Source organism: Ptiloglossa arizonensis, chromosome 7 (assembly GCF_051014685.1).
Source record: "Ptiloglossa arizonensis isolate GNS036 chromosome 7, iyPtiAriz1_principal, whole genome shotgun sequence".
In the NCBI taxonomy this organism is placed as follows: domain Eukaryota; kingdom Metazoa; phylum Arthropoda; class Insecta; order Hymenoptera; family Colletidae; genus Ptiloglossa; species Ptiloglossa arizonensis.
The window spans coordinates 9,078,512-9,095,917 of NC_135054.1; the positions used below are offsets into that span (position 1 = coordinate 9,078,512).

At 29.2% G+C, this 17,406-nt stretch overlaps 2 protein-coding genes across 28 annotated transcripts in view; both read left to right on the forward strand.

The window, feature by feature from the left end:
- The window catches only part of How (protein held out wings), a 130,821-nt gene extending 117,221 nt beyond the window's left edge, over positions 1-13,600 (forward strand). For 3 of the 21 annotated variants that reach the window (XM_076316115.1, XM_076316117.1, XM_076316116.1), the window contains exon 7: positions 11,483-13,583. In XM_076316115.1, coding sequence (XP_076172230.1) covers positions 11,483-11,733 — 251 coding nt within the window. In that variant the 3' untranslated portion in view covers positions 11,734-13,583. Of the gene's footprint in view, positions 1-305; positions 644-3,148; positions 3,798-11,482 lie in introns of those variants that run through there. The other 18 variants (XM_076316113.1, XM_076316112.1, XM_076316124.1 and 15 more) reach the window with 14 other exon arrangements.
- A 2,046-nt stretch (positions 13,601-15,646) lies between these two features.
- Positions 15,647-17,406, forward strand: part of LOC143148848 (uncharacterized) — a 94,765-nt gene continuing 93,005 nt past the window's right edge. For 3 of the 7 annotated variants that reach the window (XM_076315598.1, XM_076315601.1, XM_076315600.1), the window contains exons 1-2: positions 15,647-15,919; positions 16,410-16,634. In XM_076315598.1, coding sequence (XP_076171713.1) covers positions 15,833-15,919; positions 16,410-16,634 — 312 coding nt within the window. In that variant the 5' untranslated portion in view covers positions 15,647-15,832. Of the gene's footprint in view, positions 15,920-16,409; positions 16,635-17,219; positions 17,336-17,406 lie in introns of those variants that run through there. The other 4 variants (XM_076315599.1, XR_012992620.1, XR_012992621.1 and 1 more) reach the window with 4 other exon arrangements.

Sequence of the window (17,406 nt, forward strand, 5' to 3'; positions counted from 1 at the left end):
AAAATCTAAATTATAATAATTCTTTACAATTTTACGATAAAAGGAATGAATTTGACATAACCAGTCTTTCATTTGACATATAACCAGTCTTTCAAATTCAAAAATATATGTGATGAATTTTGTTAAGTTAATAAACAATTAAATGTTTTGGTACATATATTATTTACATTTGTCATATAGTTAAATATAATACTTCGGAATTTCAATAGTGCCTTAATTCCCCGCAAATAGGTGTGAAGAGTACAATATTTTAAAACCATTTTGTGTATTTCCCTTTTTTGATTCTTGCATCATCATCTGAGAAGAAAACAATTTGGAACAATAGAAGTAAGGTATGGGTGCGCACCTACCCATTTTTTTATATAATTTCTTCAACTTATTATATGTATTAGAAATCAGATCTTTCTAATAATGAGTAATTATTATCATAGTGGTAAAATACAAAAGCTAATGTCATTGTGGAATAATTCACATGAAATGGAAGAAACTAAAAGATACATTTTAAACAAAGTAAGAACAATATTCTATTTTCTAAATAAGTGTATTATAAGGTAATTTGATATTTCCATATATATGTCTACCTCCAACGTATGTAAACATATATAATCCAATATATTGGCAACTTGTGCCTGTGGAACACTTATTGACTTTTTAGTTAATTTGCCTCTTTGTGCGAGTATATGTGTACACGCGTGCGTGATGTACGCGTATCTTAAATAAATATATATATGAAGTATAGAAAAAGTAGTTTTTTTTATTCTGAATGAAGGTAACAGGAGTGGTACTACGATACGATGCGAAGGTTCAAATTATAAAACAATACATTTATTATTAAAAAATTTTAATACATTATTTTTAAATTACGGGTGTCAGTTTTCCATATGATCCAGGATATCATTTGCATAACTAGAAATATGTAATCTTGAAAGTATTTAAAATTTATATGTATGTTATAATTCAATTGCGGCATTTTTCAATTTATCAGGAAAAATTAATTGACTAATTTCATTAGTCTAAAATTTTCCTGTTGTGAACAATTTTCAGCAATTTTTGTTCATCCACATTTTCAAATAACAACTTAAGATGGACTTTGTGTAAAACTGAAATTATAATTCAATCCTAAAATTGCATCCTATCCTTCTTTATGTATCACTACTAACAATTACCACACATAATTTACAGTGGCACCTTCGTTATAGATGCAGTTTTACCTATTACACTTATCGTATAACTAAGCATTGTCTTTATCAAACTAACAAAAATGCTCCACATGGCCAAGTTGACACTAACTTAATTAAAAAAAAATAAGGAAATTGTGAGTTAAAACTAAGGGTGACTTTAAGCAGCAAGCCTATCATTATTTATAATTAGTGTTATATACATAAATAAAAATTTTAATATATTTAGTACTGAAAGAGAAAATTTTATAATTTTCAACGAAATAAAATTTAACTTCCATCGTAAAATTAAAAAACTTGTCACTATTATTTTATCACGAAAGAAAACAAGTGACGAGCTTTTAAATTTTATACAATGAAATCAAATTGTTATATAGAGTGCACATTTTATGTGAAGTTGTGTAGAATGTTAAATCATGCAATATGAAAGTTGATTTTAACAGAAACACAAATTTTTGTCTAGAAAAAACACTTGCTCCTTATATGTATAAATATGTCTATGATCCCTTCTTATGTGTATTTAATTAGGTAAATACATTAACTGTATTTGCATAATATATCATTTTTGACACTGCAATAGTTTGCTTTTCTAAAAGTTTGTACCACTTAGACCTACCTTATGTGCCATATGTATAATTCATTGACCTTTAAACACTTGCTTGCTGATAGAATATTAATCATTAAAATTAAAATAATTCTCAATAATAAAGTTGACACTATGTGTTTAATATCATACATATGAATAATGTTACTTATTTAATGCTGCTAAATGGTGGCAGGTGCACACCCAAGCTGCCTATAAAATTGATATAATATTTGGGAAATAAAGAGCTACTTTAAAGTCCTCTTATTATCACTATTCTAAATCTGCTTTTTTATACTTATTTATACTTTTCAATTGTTCTAGTATTTCATATAATTTTATGGTTTATCATCTTGACTATCCTATGCGCGGGGAGGGTACATGATTTTGTGAAACTTCAAATCAAAATAGTTTAACCCTCTAATAAATAATAAAAGTTGTATCATAAAAAAAAATATCAAATTCTGAAATGTATTATTTGATAAATATAAATTTGACATATTTACAACGTTTGTTATTAAAGTTTTCGACATAATGCCATTATCCAGTTGCCAATTCTTACATAAAGAAGAATAGTAATAACGAAACATTTTATGGACATTGTAAAATTTCTGATCATAGTATACAATTTATAATTGTTCAATAATTAGAGGGTTAATAACTATAAGCAATAATTGTCAAATAACGAAGTATAAATTTCATTTTGGTGAAATGCAATTCTCTGAAAATGTTTTTGTTATATAATGTTTTATATGAAATAAATGCTTAAACACTAATATTGATCAAAGAGAGTGTGAAGCAGTTGCTTGTTACTACTGTTTATTTTAATTTTTCCTTTTGATCTTAGTCTTTACTTAAATGCAAAGATTGGCAAGTATTATTTGCTAGATATGAGTATGTCAGCGGTTCTCAAACTTTATGATCTCTGGAGCCCTTTATACTCTTAAAAATTTATCTGGAACTTTAAGGAGCTTTTGTTTATACGAGTTCTACCTAATTACGTGTACTGAATTAGAATCTAAAACTTCAAGATATATTATATATACATATTTATTAATTAATTTATTATCTTCTATATATTATTTAATATACTTTATACATTGTTGAACATATACTATGAAAATAGTTTTGACCTTATGGAGCTCCAGGTCTCTGTGGAACACATTTTGAGAAACGTTGTGACAGACAATCATGCAGATACATTATATTTCACGTAATTAAAAGTAAGTGAATTTCTAAGCTAAAGCATTGCTTCCCACTAACTACATTTCTTTCAACTATTGAACTGTTCAGAAACTTAATGTTAACATAAATCAATCATAATCAAATTACTAACAAACTGTTTTTCTTTTCTTTCTTTTTAACATTGGTTGCCCATGGCCTATAGGCTTGGAGTGCTAACAATGGAATCCACTCGCCCCGTGCTAACACCTGGACTCTGGAACAACATCCGCGTTCGATCGATTCACCAACCAGATGACCACCTTCGTCGTTCGCATCACCAGCCCTGTTTGTCAAGTTTATCCATCCTGTATCCTCTCCGTGTTTTTAAATCTCGTTATTTCGATTAAGTTGTTTTACTCGTTTCATTAGCACATTCATAGCAATTTTATTAGCGCTTCGTATATTTGACAGATAATATTCGAATTACATGGAATCGCATCACTATATTCGAAAAGAAATGTTTAAATTAAATCAGATTCCTAGGTACAAGATCAGGTAAGAGCTAAACGCTTCGAATTTGTTATGTAAACGAATATTGATTTTAAAGGATCTCGTATTATGAAACGATTTATATATTAAAATTATAGATTCTCTATTGTAGAATTAACAAAATGTCAATATAATTTATTATTAACTTTCCTCTCAAATGTAAGAATGTTTCTTTATAAGTACAGAATTATTCAATTCTTATTTTTATTATAGTGTATTTAAGAATCATTGATTTCTTATATAACTATTCATGTAACGTCTTCTTATTATAATGAAAAAACAGTTTGTGTTTTAACATTAGAATATTAACTTATTTATTGTTTAAATAAAAGGTTTCGGTCTTTTTTTCAGCATGATACATTTCTATACAGAATGTTCATAAGGTGTGATATAATCAGAAAATGAGGAATTTCCAATTAAAAAATAAAATGATTTCAAATAGTTTTACATAACAGTGATATATCTATATTTACATTATTAGGAGCAACAATTTGTTACATACATTTATATCAATTTCAAATACATGTACACATATGTTGAATTTCTTAATCCATTTAATATACTATCACATTAAGACCTTGAATTGAGTTTGATCAATTCTTGATATTTTATTATCTTGCTATGGATCAGCTATCCATCTAAATTTTATACATAGAATGTTTAAAAAATGACTCTATTTCGCAATACAATCAAATGTTTAATATTTTCTACCTATTATTGATTGTGTATATTTGCTGAAGTCATTCCAAACATTCAAGTCCATTTTGTAAAAGCATAAAAAATATACGGAATTCCTTAGTACATCAAGGAAACCATATTTTCTGACTTATTCAAATTTGTTTGAATATTACTGATTTATAAAACTGGAATTAATCAAATTTCAATTGAGGAACTCAAAACAATTATAATCCCATGTTAAAAACTCCATATTGACACAAACATTACAAAATTATACTTTTCTCATTTTATCATATAATAAATGATACATTTATATTTCGTATTTATTAATTTAAAAATGTTAGATTTTATGGTTCCAAAATCAATGTAAGTAAGAAACAATTTGAACTTATTTCATAATAATAGCTAATAAATTCATAATCATGTATGCATTGATAATTTGAAACAATTGTTTTAATGAAATATGTAGTTATGAGAAATTATGCCAAAATCGAGAATAGCGGTGGTACTTATTTTGTTACATGCACAACTAGATTTGTATGTAACAAGATTATTATTTTTGATTAATGTTATTTCTTAATTGTAACTAATATATTTTTAATTCACAAATCTCATTTCTCTATTGTATCACACCTTCTACAGAGTCAATATATAGAGAAATCTTAAACTCATAGTGCACAATGAATATAAATTTTTATATTTAAAGGTGTTTGTCACAGACTGTAAAACATATTTTTGTCTGTGATGGTCAAATTAATTTTATAGTACTTATACTGTTAACAGAATAACAGAATGAAGAAGAGAAGTGGTTAAAAATGAGACAAGAATTTAAATAATATAATGTATTTTGTATAATTAAAAATATAACACGTTCTATGTAATAGGTGCAATATAAAATCAAAATTTGTTTCCATTTCATTATTTTTTACGTGAAAGTGAAATGAATGCTAAGTCTACTTCAACTCATGAAGAAAGAACAGTTCGTAAAATATTTTTTATTGTGACTATTTAATATTAAGTCAAACAAACAGTAAAGTTTGATTAAAAAGATTGAATATTAATAAATTGCAATATTAAAATATATTGAGACATAACATAGTATAAAGTTATGAATTGTTAGATATAAAATTTAATTATAAGCTATATTAGAACAAATTCTATAAATATGTAATTTTAAAAAGAATACATACATTATGGCAATAAATAGTGCATAAATTTCTATGAATTTACAATAATCGTAAATTTGACATACACAATAAAGTAAAAGGTAAAGAAATCAAAATATTCAAATGTACTAATTAAGTATTACAATTACTTAATTTCTTTTTAATTATATTAATTTGTTACGTGATTAGAAAGAGTCTTCATTTTTTTTTAAACAAAGAAATGTTGTTTTATGTTTTAATATAGTGTAATCTGGAAATTCTGTTATATAATATTATGGTGCAATTTACTTGTAAAGTAATAAATTTTCATTCTTTATTAAAAACTCTCAATTATGTAAATTGAGATAGATTTTTATAAAAGAATATTCTTTTGTGAAAAGGGTAGGGTACAAAGGTTTATAAATAAAGTAGTACTGAAAATTGTATTATCATAAACGACAAGCAATTTGATTGGAGTGAAAATTAATTTTGCCTGTTTCTGTTGCAAAATCATTACTTATAATATTATTTACTATATTACACATGAAATATGTCTACATGGGTGAGAATGATTATATGTTAGTTTGATTTATTTATCAGTGAATATAATATTAGATATAAAAAGAATGTTTTGTTAATTGTTTAAATTTGCCATATGTAGATGTAATAATAAGAATTTTTTGTCATGTTCGTTTGTGTATATTTAATAATCTGTGTAATTTACTTGTATTTTCAACAGACACTTCTACCTTTTTTGATTATTTAAGGACAGGTAACTATTATTTTATGTACATAGATTATATTTCATGATATAATTATATTAAGAATGACCCAAAATCTACTTAAGTCCATAGTTTAAAATAACACTCAACATATTTTAATTATATAAATTCAAAAACATTTATGAAAAAAATATAAATATTTTATAAATGTGTAGAAATAAGGGAGTCAAAAATTGAATTTACTTTTCTTGTTTAGTTGGTGTACAATGATACAGGTATTCTTCCATACATCACAGGTGACTTATAAAAGCATATGTATGCTTGCGCGCGCGCATGTATGTGTGTGTGTATAATTTTGTGTGTAGTGTGTGTATAGATATAGTAAATTTATTATAATTAAATTATACATTCTATTCAATTTTGTATAAATTTTTCAGTTTGACAAATACGAAAAATTACAGCTTCAAATTTGTAATGAAAAACATATATAATTCGATGCTGAATGAGAAACTGCTTGTTTTAATAACAAATTGTTAAAAAGTACTTTTTCAAAACAGTATTCATCGTTAATAGCGCATATGTTGGTGAATCTAATTATAATTAGAGAATTAATGCATAACAACACTTTCTCTTTAATGTCAATAAATTTTTCATCACATTGGTCACTGTTAACCAACACCAAAATTTTCATTCGCGAAACTTTGTTTATTTGTGATTGACATTGTTAACTTAAAGTAAAACTTTTATAACATATTATTACTTATAACTATAGGACTGTGACCGGTAACAAATCAATGGAAGACAATAATAATTCATAATAAAACAATAGTATGAATTATCATATGCACTAGTAAACACTAATAAACATCAAATAAACATAATTTCTTAGAATTTAATATTATAATCAAGTTATATAATCTATTTGTGTTCTGAATAAGCAAAATGAGTTGCAATAGAGTTGGATATCTAAATAAAAAACCCTAAAGAATGTATCAAATAATTTTATATCTTAATAAATGTAATATCAGTTTGTAAAATGAAAAATACGGTAATATTTTAATCACTTTGTAAAACTAATTCAATGCAATTTTTGGCGAGTAAAATGGATAGATGTATATTTTTTTAATAACTTTAAATATATCATTATTATAAAATATGATCTGTTAACATATAATATTAGACCAAATATTTTTAGTATCTATATTAAAATCAACAAAATTATTTCTACTTCTGACTTTCTTTTATGTTAATAAGGAAAGTAGAAGATGAAAGTTCATCACTATTTTAAGTACATGTACGTACAGAGTATCTCAAAAAGATTCATAAGACAAAATGTGCAAATTCTTTACGTGAAAAGTAATTGAACAGTTCATTTTGTAATCTATGGCTTCATTTTTAAAACATGAATAGTGATAAGCGCACATACATACATTGCATATAAGAAACATGTGTTGAATTATTTACACATGTATTGCTAACAATACTGCTCTGAATACACTTTCGTGAATTTTGATGTACGTTGCACTGGTTTTAACAATTGTTCATATATAGAAATCGCACATTCTTTGTATTTTATGATTTTAAACATATTAATTGTGTAATTAAATAAACTATTTTAACTTTTAATTATAGTAGAATAAATATTTTGTCATGTGATAGTATAGTAACCTTTGAACAACTACACGATTTTTTCAATACGAAGTACTTGACAGTGGTATTTATGACAGACCCCCAATGAAAAAAATCATGTATAGAGAGCCTTTTTGACAATTAATATTATTAATATGTTTATAAATAAATAACTAAAATTCACGTGTCCACTTAATTTACCCTCTAATAACGTAATACATGTCAAATTGACATACTAAGTGTTGAATACCTAAAGCACCAGATGGGATTTTTCACCAATTTCAGGTCTAAATTATTTAATTTCAATCCATTCGTGCCAATTTTGAAATTTTGTCCAAGGTATAGAATTAAAAATGTTAAAAAAGAGGGTTACCTAAAATGGTAAGTATTAACGTATTAAGATTCAATTTCTTATCATAAATACAAAAATAGTAATTTTTTTTTTCTAAAAATAGTTTTTGTTACGATTTTATACAATATTTAATGTATTTTATATAATTTGATATAATAAAGATATGAAATAAAAAAGTGTTTTACTTTAACACGTTTTCCTCAAACTTAGTGAGTATTTAAGTGTTTAGTTCAATTAAGTCAATAAATTATTAATGAACCTGGAATCTTTCACGGATTTCGTCACAGATCTGAAAAACAATGCAAGATACCACGGGAGTGAGTCGATAGGCAGGAGAAGAATGGTTTCTTCGTCATGACTGGTTTCTTCTTGTTCGAATAAAATATCAATTAGATACCCTCTAATTTAATGCTATTTACCAAGTAGCGCTATCGCGTGTTTGTTGAAGCTATTTTATCTGAGGAAAATAATTATAAAATAATCTTGGGATGAAAGGGTAACAAAGGTGGGTAGAAATTCACTGTTAATATGTATTTTAGAAACAAAAACAATTAGTTGCAGAGACTACCGTTGATGTTACAAAGCATTGCGTTAAGAAACATTTACATATACCGAACCAAAATAAGCAAGTAAGAACGAATGGCAAATTTGGGCAATGTATACGATAAACTGATATTAAACACATTTGTTCGCCTGCAATAATATTTTCGATACGATAAATAAAATTCATACTCGCAGAGAAACGACCAATGGCAATTTTGATGAAACTTCGCAGGTAAACCTAACACAAATCATCAGCAAGAAGTTTTTTCAAAATGATCGAGTCATTGGTATAATGGTGGTAGGTCTAATGACGTAGAAAACAACACTGCATGAACTATGAAGATGAACGGAGAACATTTGAAACACAAACAGACTGCAATTCAGATAAACATCGACTAACCCAAGTATTTGTTTAGTAGAAGCATGTAAATAGATCAGTAGTCGCTAACATTGAAAGCTACCGAAACTTTTATACACATGTCATAATTCTGATGCATGCACCATTGGAAATGCAACGTAGTCGATAAGGTGTTTGCATGCAAGATCGATGCACTTTTGGCAACAGTTTCAGATCGTTGAGATTTTTTATCAAGATATAGTATCTTTTGTCGCCACCATTTTCCTTCGCTATACGAGTATTCTGTTATTTATATTGGAGTTTTAAACTTAATTGTTTTCCAAGTATTGTTACAGATGCATTGTCAGCAGCACTCGGGTGTATGTAAAAGTCAACAGGAGTGGAGCAATTCTTATTCGCCTTTTGTTCACTGCAAAGTGCGAGTAGAAAATGTGCAGTATTAAATACTAATTATACAGTGAAACGATTAATTTTCATTATTGTCTCATTCTGTGATCACTTTTGATTTAATCTCGTTCAATTCAGAAGCAGGATCTACAATTAAATAATATGTAAATCGGTAAAACTGCAAATTATTTGCTATCCACGTAGAAAACCATCGTGATATAACATATATTTTGTAACCAACATTGACAAACGGACGTGTTTATACGAGAATGTTTTACGAACAAAAGTATGGAACTGGTTAAAAGAGCTAACAGAACCGTGTAAAGTTTCATAAAAATGATCGTGTAGTGGTTCACATGTTTTTGGAATTCAACCGGTTGTAAGACAAATTACAATTAACGAATGGATTGATAAACTCGAAGCACTTCGTAATTTGTACTCTTGTGACAAAATAGCTATTATATATTTTTTCTATTTTACATGAAAGAAATCTTCTAAAGCCATCCCTGACCGCTTGAGCCAGAGTCAAAAGTAGTATGGGATTACCCGCAAGTAGAACCTACTCACTATTGCCCCTCCCCTCCCCAAATAAACAATGTGTATAAGGGAGTGTGACCAGGTTATTATTTGTCTCCTTTTTTCTTTCTTGGAGACTTCCCCGACCTCTTCGGATGAGGTCGGAGGATGTGTGATATTCCCTGCCCTGGCACCTCGAGTGCAAAGCCTATCCATTAAAACCACCACAGTGGTCATCCTTGCATGATCAGAGAGGAATACCGTGGACTGACAGCGGAAAGACTTTCAGTGCCCTTTCTCGCCCTGCGCGGCAACCACACCAGCGCCCATACCCGTGTATGTAGGGTGAAGGTTGCTAGGAGCACCGAAAGCTTTAACGCTTTTATTAGGTTGTTCGGAAAGTCATTTCGTTTTTTTTTTTTTTTTGGTGAAAATGAAACACGATTTTTTTAGAGTGTATAAACATTTTATTAAATTATACATTCTCCATTTTGGAAAACGAAATTACTTTCCGAACAACCCAATAGTTCCCTGTGTCCTCGTGCGAAGATGGCCACCGTGATGGATTTTAGTGAGTAGGTCCCGCATCCGACGTTTTCAAGTGCGGGGAATCCCACACTTCTCCCGGCCCCTCCCCAAAGGGTCGAAGAAGTCTTTCGAAGATTCCTCCATAACAAAAAAATGGTTGAGAGAAGAGACCTTACGTGTAAAACTCCTTCAGCCCCTGTTATGATGTTGAAAACGCCCGTCGAAAAGGCTTTCGTCATATAGAACAATGTCGTATCTGATGCAGTCACGTACCATTCACAAAGCCAAAAGAGGAATCGCGAATGTGTCGTTACGATGACCAACAGGAGTCTTACGGTATGTTTGGTATCAGGTATCTCGGATTGGCCAAACCCGTACTACAGCAAGCACAACAAGCTTCAGCCCTTGAGGGGTTGTTCTTAACGTTACTTCTCCCTGTCCTACCTCACGTCGGTGGTTTAAATCCGGCAGCAAATGGAGTTGACAATATCGAATTTATTCAAAGTACGATGGTTAAAATGAAATTTGATGTTTTAAAAAAAATTGTTAATTCTCAGCTAAAAAGTGACAAATGCCCCCTACGTGTTACTTCCAATAAGATAACGATTCCAAACATACGTCGTTAAACGATTGCCGGTCAGTGACGAATTTGTAGTAGGTTTTTACTGAGGATCCTCGCATGCAACTCGAGGCCGAATTTTAACCTTCGAAGTACTATCTGAACATACGTCTGGATTCTTTAGCGTTACTGCTAATGCTTAATGCTTAATAACTTGCACATTTACACATCATAGTCACAGGGAAAGTTTTCTTCTTTTTTCTCATTAACCTTAAAAGAAAAAAGAGGGCTGAGGGGACACAAACCTTCTAAAGAAGAAAATAAATTTTGGAAATTAGATGGTGCTGTCGAAAATATTATTGAATCATTTATTATAAGTGTAAATGGTTTTGATGCTTCAGATTCAGACACGAGTTAAATTTTATGTAATTTTAAATGTACAATCAATAAACTGAATTCAGAACGTAAAAAAGTATTTTTCACAACCTACTTGTGTGTATGTGTGCCCCTGTTTCTTTCATTATTTGTATATATTTATATTATCAACGAATATTTCTATATTAATTTAGTTTCTTCTTTCTAAATATTTAGGGTTACCTAAAACTCTGTGCCGGCCCTGGCCTAGTCACGCGTCGATCACGTGCGGAAACACCGGATGCGGAGCCTACCCATTAAAACCTCCACGGTGGCCATCCTCGCACGGGCAGCGTGCCCCTGTCCCACCGCCACTTTCCATAGGGGGCCGCACGAAAGGCAGCCGTGAGCCGCAATCTCACGACCGCTCACATCCCCATAACCGCACTGGCGGTACCAGCCCTCCCCTTCGAGAACGGCTGCGCTAATGGAGGCGTCCACTCCCTTCCCAGTGAGACGGAGGCGGAGTCACGAAGCTCGACGCCAACGTGACTCCGCCCACCACTATTAGAAGGGCCTTCCACGGCCCTCATCGACCAGTTCCCACCGCAGGCCCGCGCCTCCTGCAAAATTACATTTTCGCAGAAAGAGGCCACGGTCTTCCACTTTCTCTGGCTACCAAACATGGTTCTCACCACGCCCGGTAGCGAAAGAGGAATATAGGTGTACGTTCAATTTTGTGAGCAACTGTATGTGTTAGACATAGTGGGGCCCTGAAGGAGTTTCAACTCTTATGATGACTATGTCACTACAGTTCAGGATGTTCATTTGGAATGCAATTACGATTACCTTACTCTACAAAATTTTAAAATGAAACGAACTAAAATCAGTGCTTTGGTTAAAAATGTTATTAATGAAGCAATTGTGGCGTCCTATGCAACTCGCATGGCGCCAAATTGTATACTATATACAATGACCCGCAATGAAAATCGTCCAATACTGACTTTTCTCTCATTTTTTTATAGAATATTTTATGTAAACATTTAACTGTTATAACCTATACATAAATATCCTACGTATTTTATTTAATGATTCTTTATAAAAAATAATGTATAGTTATCCATAAAAAAAAAAACAAATGAATGTTTAGATATCTATAAAAAAAAACAAATGAAAGACATTATGTCTTCAGTGACATCTATGAAAAGGGAGTCACACTGAAAATCATCCACCTGTAGCATTCAGGGATTCCCTGAACTAAATAATGTATTGTAAATTGTTTTTTAATAGCATCTTACTCATTAAGTATCAGATTAAGTTTCAGTGCACGTTTTAAACGGTTTTAGCAAAAATGAAAAATAGAAAAAGGCAAATAACGATAGTAGAACGAAAACTTCGATAGTAGATCGAATGGAAAGATTACTAATTTTTAAATTAATATTTAAGTTTTGTAAATAAAAACAGATGGACGACTTTCAAGATGATCTCCTTTTCGCAAATGTAACTGACGATATTAATTTTCATTTGTTGTTTATAGGAAACTGCACATTTTTTTTATATAGAATCATTAAATAAAGTACGTAGAATATTTATGTGCAGGTTATAACAGTTATATGTTTTTAAAAAATATCCTGTAAACAAAACTAGAAAGAAGATGGTGCTGGACGATTTTCAGTGTCAGCCATTATATGTAAGATAGTCAAATGTCGAAACGCTCCAGAAACTCACAGCGGATGTATCATTCAATATTGATATCGCTGCATGCCGATGTCGATGGCGATTCCGTTTTCTTCTGAAGAAAACGGAACACTTAGAGATTTATTCTGAGGACATCCAAACCTTTCAACGAACTGGGAAGTCGATCGTCGAACGATGCACGAGCAACGTCTATCTGCACTACAAGACGTCGCAAATAAAAAAACGTTTTTTAGCTACGACCCCGGCGTTGTTTATTCCTCACATTACCCACACAATTATTGAAAAAGTAGCGAATATTTTGATGCATTAATTTTTTTTTCGATATCAATTCATAAAAGTATAGATGCAACAAATACCAAAAATTTTTCTATGTTAGCATACTATATCTATGACAATAAAAGTTACATTTTAAAGTATGTTAGAATTACAAATGCAACTGCCAATAGTTTATTTGAATGTTTTAAGTATGTATACTCAGAAAAGCACCACATACCTTTAGAAAATGTTATTGGTATTTCTAGTGTTAACTAATGTCATGGTGAGAAAGTATCATTCCTTGATGACTATTTAAAAGGAAAAATCTAGATTGTTATAAATCTGTTAGTTGGGTTTTATCTATGGTGCATAACTTCATCACTATAGAAAATATTCTTTTAATAACAATGCTGGCAGAGGAAACTATAGAATAAATTTTACTATTTTTTAAATGTGTTTGTACAGAATATTTTTGTTTGTGTTTCTTTACTTATGAAATAAATTCATTTTTTTAATGGTTCGTTTTTGAAAATTTTTGTACATATATTAAAAATTATTTTATAAATAGGTAATAACATGGTTGAATAATAATCAAGGGCAAGCAATATTATTGTTAGCAACTTTACAGATATTGTAGTTGAAGTTAATATCTCGGGTAAAATATTATACATATATGTTCAATGTTTATGCATGAGTTTAAAAGTTGAAGAAAAAAATATTTTTCGAGCAATCAATATTTTATTAACAAATACTGAAGATAGCATAGATTACTAACCATAAAGGTAAATAGAGAACGATTCATTGAATCCTACTTGGTACTTTGCGACCAAATGTCAAACATGCAGAAAGACATTAAAAATAGGCAAGAATTATCTACAGAGATTCACTGTACCTACTACGTATCAACCTCATCTAATAACCAACTACTTTTTGAATTCATTCAATAGTGACATGTATAAAAAGCAAACTATATGAAAAATGTGATATATTAATATTGAAGGACCCAGGCAAAAGCAATAGTGATAATTAGTAATTATTTATATTTTTGTATAAATTTGTATGTACATTACATGTATAATTTTGTAAATACTTATGTTGAAGTGAATAACTTGAATAGCTTATGTTATGTGTGTTTGTATCTTCATTATTGTATAATTTCTGCATATTCTTTTATCAATACTTTTATAAATATTTTTTATGTATTATATATATTTTTATTTTAACTTTGCAATTTTTATAAATATTTAAATAATTAGTATTTTATATTAAAACAATAATGTAAATAAATAACTTCTCAAACTTCATTCTGTATTTTCTTCTGTCTAACCAATATTACAAATTTAAATTCATATTATTAAGAAATATATCATTTAAAGTTTTCTACTAGAAAAACTATTTAAGCTTACAATACAATGAAATAAATTTTATCTGACACTCGTTTTTCGTCCCTTGTACAATACGAGACATGACATTAACTTTGCCAAGTTCTCCCACTATATGTACGTCTGTATTTTCGGTAATTCTGATTCTAGGTTATTCGGTCGTGAGTCTACTAACGTCACCTATTAACAATTTAGATACTAAACGTAGCTTCAACACAGCAGATAAATTTGCACTTAGCCCTCTGATACCCTTGGTATACATACATATTATGTACATACGAAATTGTACATTCAATTGCATTTGCTTGTTTTTGAAGTACTTGTGGGAGGGGGTCTTCATATTTTATGATTTTCCGTCTAAACATAACCTTCACAGATCATTCTGACGAAACAGTTTAAAGTCGAAATGAAGTTTAAAATATTTGAAACATCCAAGCCTTTTAAACCAATGTTAGTGTCAGAGTAGTTCGGAGAAGACTTAAGACTTTAGTGTGGTGACTTATTTGAAATTTGATGATTTTTGAAGTTCCATCAGTACTTACGTACATACGAACATAAGAACTCAGCTTGAGAGCATCAAAATGAAACGCATATCTTATGGAAAAAAAATATTCCCGTGACAGAAAGCTCACGCCCCTCTGACTTGGGCCTTACTACCCTTTAAATTAGATTCACATATCATTTTTGAATATAATAAGTAAAAAAAAGTACAGTACTTGAAATTATTTGTTTATAACTCCTTTATTATTCACGATATAGTATTGTCAATAAAAATTGAATATTACAGTGAAAAATGGATAAATAATATAGAAATGCTATATTAAAAAGTTTAAATATTATTAATAGTTATTTATTAAAAATGAAATATAAGTTACTATAAACTTATATATAATTTGTAACTTACGTATATACAGCTTTCATTATTAAAATAATATTAATTTTATATCTATATTATTGACACTAAAATTACAATTTTTCATGAAAATATATTGACAGCCCTTACTGAGAATAAAACAATATGGTTGCGCATCTTACACAACGTTGTGGTTCGAAGCCTTTAATTTTAAGGGCGCCTACGCCATTTTTATTTATATGTGGTGGGGGGTAACAAAGTGTGCACATTATTCGTAGAATTTACAATTATCAAAAACTTAATCAAAAGAAACGCTTATCCTTGCAATGTAGCAGTCATATAAATTGTAATTGCCCTTAAGGTAAATCATAGTTTCTCGAAATCAGTATAAACTTATTAATGCTATTGTTGGATCTTCGTGTTGTTAGTGATAACTACAAGTTTTTCCACAATTGTAACTCGGATAAAATGGATTATCGTCAAAAGGTAAGCACAAATATAATGCGCTAGTTAACAAAATTCATATAAATAATTTATTATTACGCAATTAATTCGGTGCGTGGTATGCATGTTAATTATCCACAAAACGTTGTCACACACCACGTATAAAATTTGTTTTAAAGTAATCTAAAAATTGATTGTGAATTAATTTTATTATGTTTATTTATTCAATTTAGTTATTAAATTTGTTTATATGTATATAGTAACTATTGTCAAGGCATTATTGAAATAAAAAAATAGTAAAGATATAAATGTGTAATGTAATTTTGTTTGAGATTAAGAAATATAATTTCTTTCAATGATTTGATTTGATATTACTACCTACCATATTAACTTCTAGACTTATATTGTTTTTTTCTAATTAATTAATAAATTTGTAAAATTGTTATTATTAGTAAAGGATATTAAATTTTATTGTGATACATTAAATTTATTCATTGGTTTAGGCTTAATTTAAGTCATTATTCTTTTATAGCAAAGTACAAAGAATGATGATGAGGATGATGAAGATTTAGAGGCATTGCGATTAGCAGCTCTTCAATCCTTAAGAGCAAAAGCTACTATACATTACAAAAAACAGTCCCCATCACAGCTGCAGAAGGTAATGCCTGAATTAACACAAACATCTCGTCCATCACATAAGGGTCATCTTCCGAGAAGAGGATATTTTCCTAACCAATTGCAACAGCGGCAGAATGGCGTAAGTTTGTAATAAGTTTTGAATAATAATTAAACTTTCTTGTAATATCTTATAAAATACATTCTCAATGCTATACAATAATATTATGTACTATATTACTATTAATACATTATGTTATAAGTAAAATTTGAAAATCATATGATAAAATTTGAAAAATTTATAGTATAATATATTCTAAAGTATAATGTTTTAGACTTAGAAATATTTTTAACTTTTAGTAATCTATGTAGGTATATGCATATATTTCTGTATTATTATTAACCCTGCGTTACCCGTGCTATGTTTTATAACATGTCTGCCCGCAGGTGAGCAGTGCTCTCACTAATTAAAAAAATAGTGTTTTACAATAAAAAATCAATATTTGGATACATAATTTATTGTATAAAATAGGTAACTATTATTAGACATTAAAAATTTAAAGTAATTAATAATATATAAATAAATGAGATATTAATATTTAGTTATGTAAACTAAATTAATTTGATTGTAAGATATTGTTTCACATACCCCTTGCACATAGTTATCATCTATTCTTTACAAATTATGTTTCAACATCTTGAGAAGCTAATATCTCAACCTAATGGGCAGATATTTTGAAATCTCTGAAATAAGTTCATTCCATGTATGCTCGGAAAGGATTAGAAGAAGAAACAAGATAGAGATTGCCAAATTATGTCAGTGGGAAGAAAATGAGTGAACAGGTGAGTGCTGTGCTCACCCTGTGGGCAACGCAGGGTTATTTTCAAAATTATTTAATGTGCAATTAGTTAAA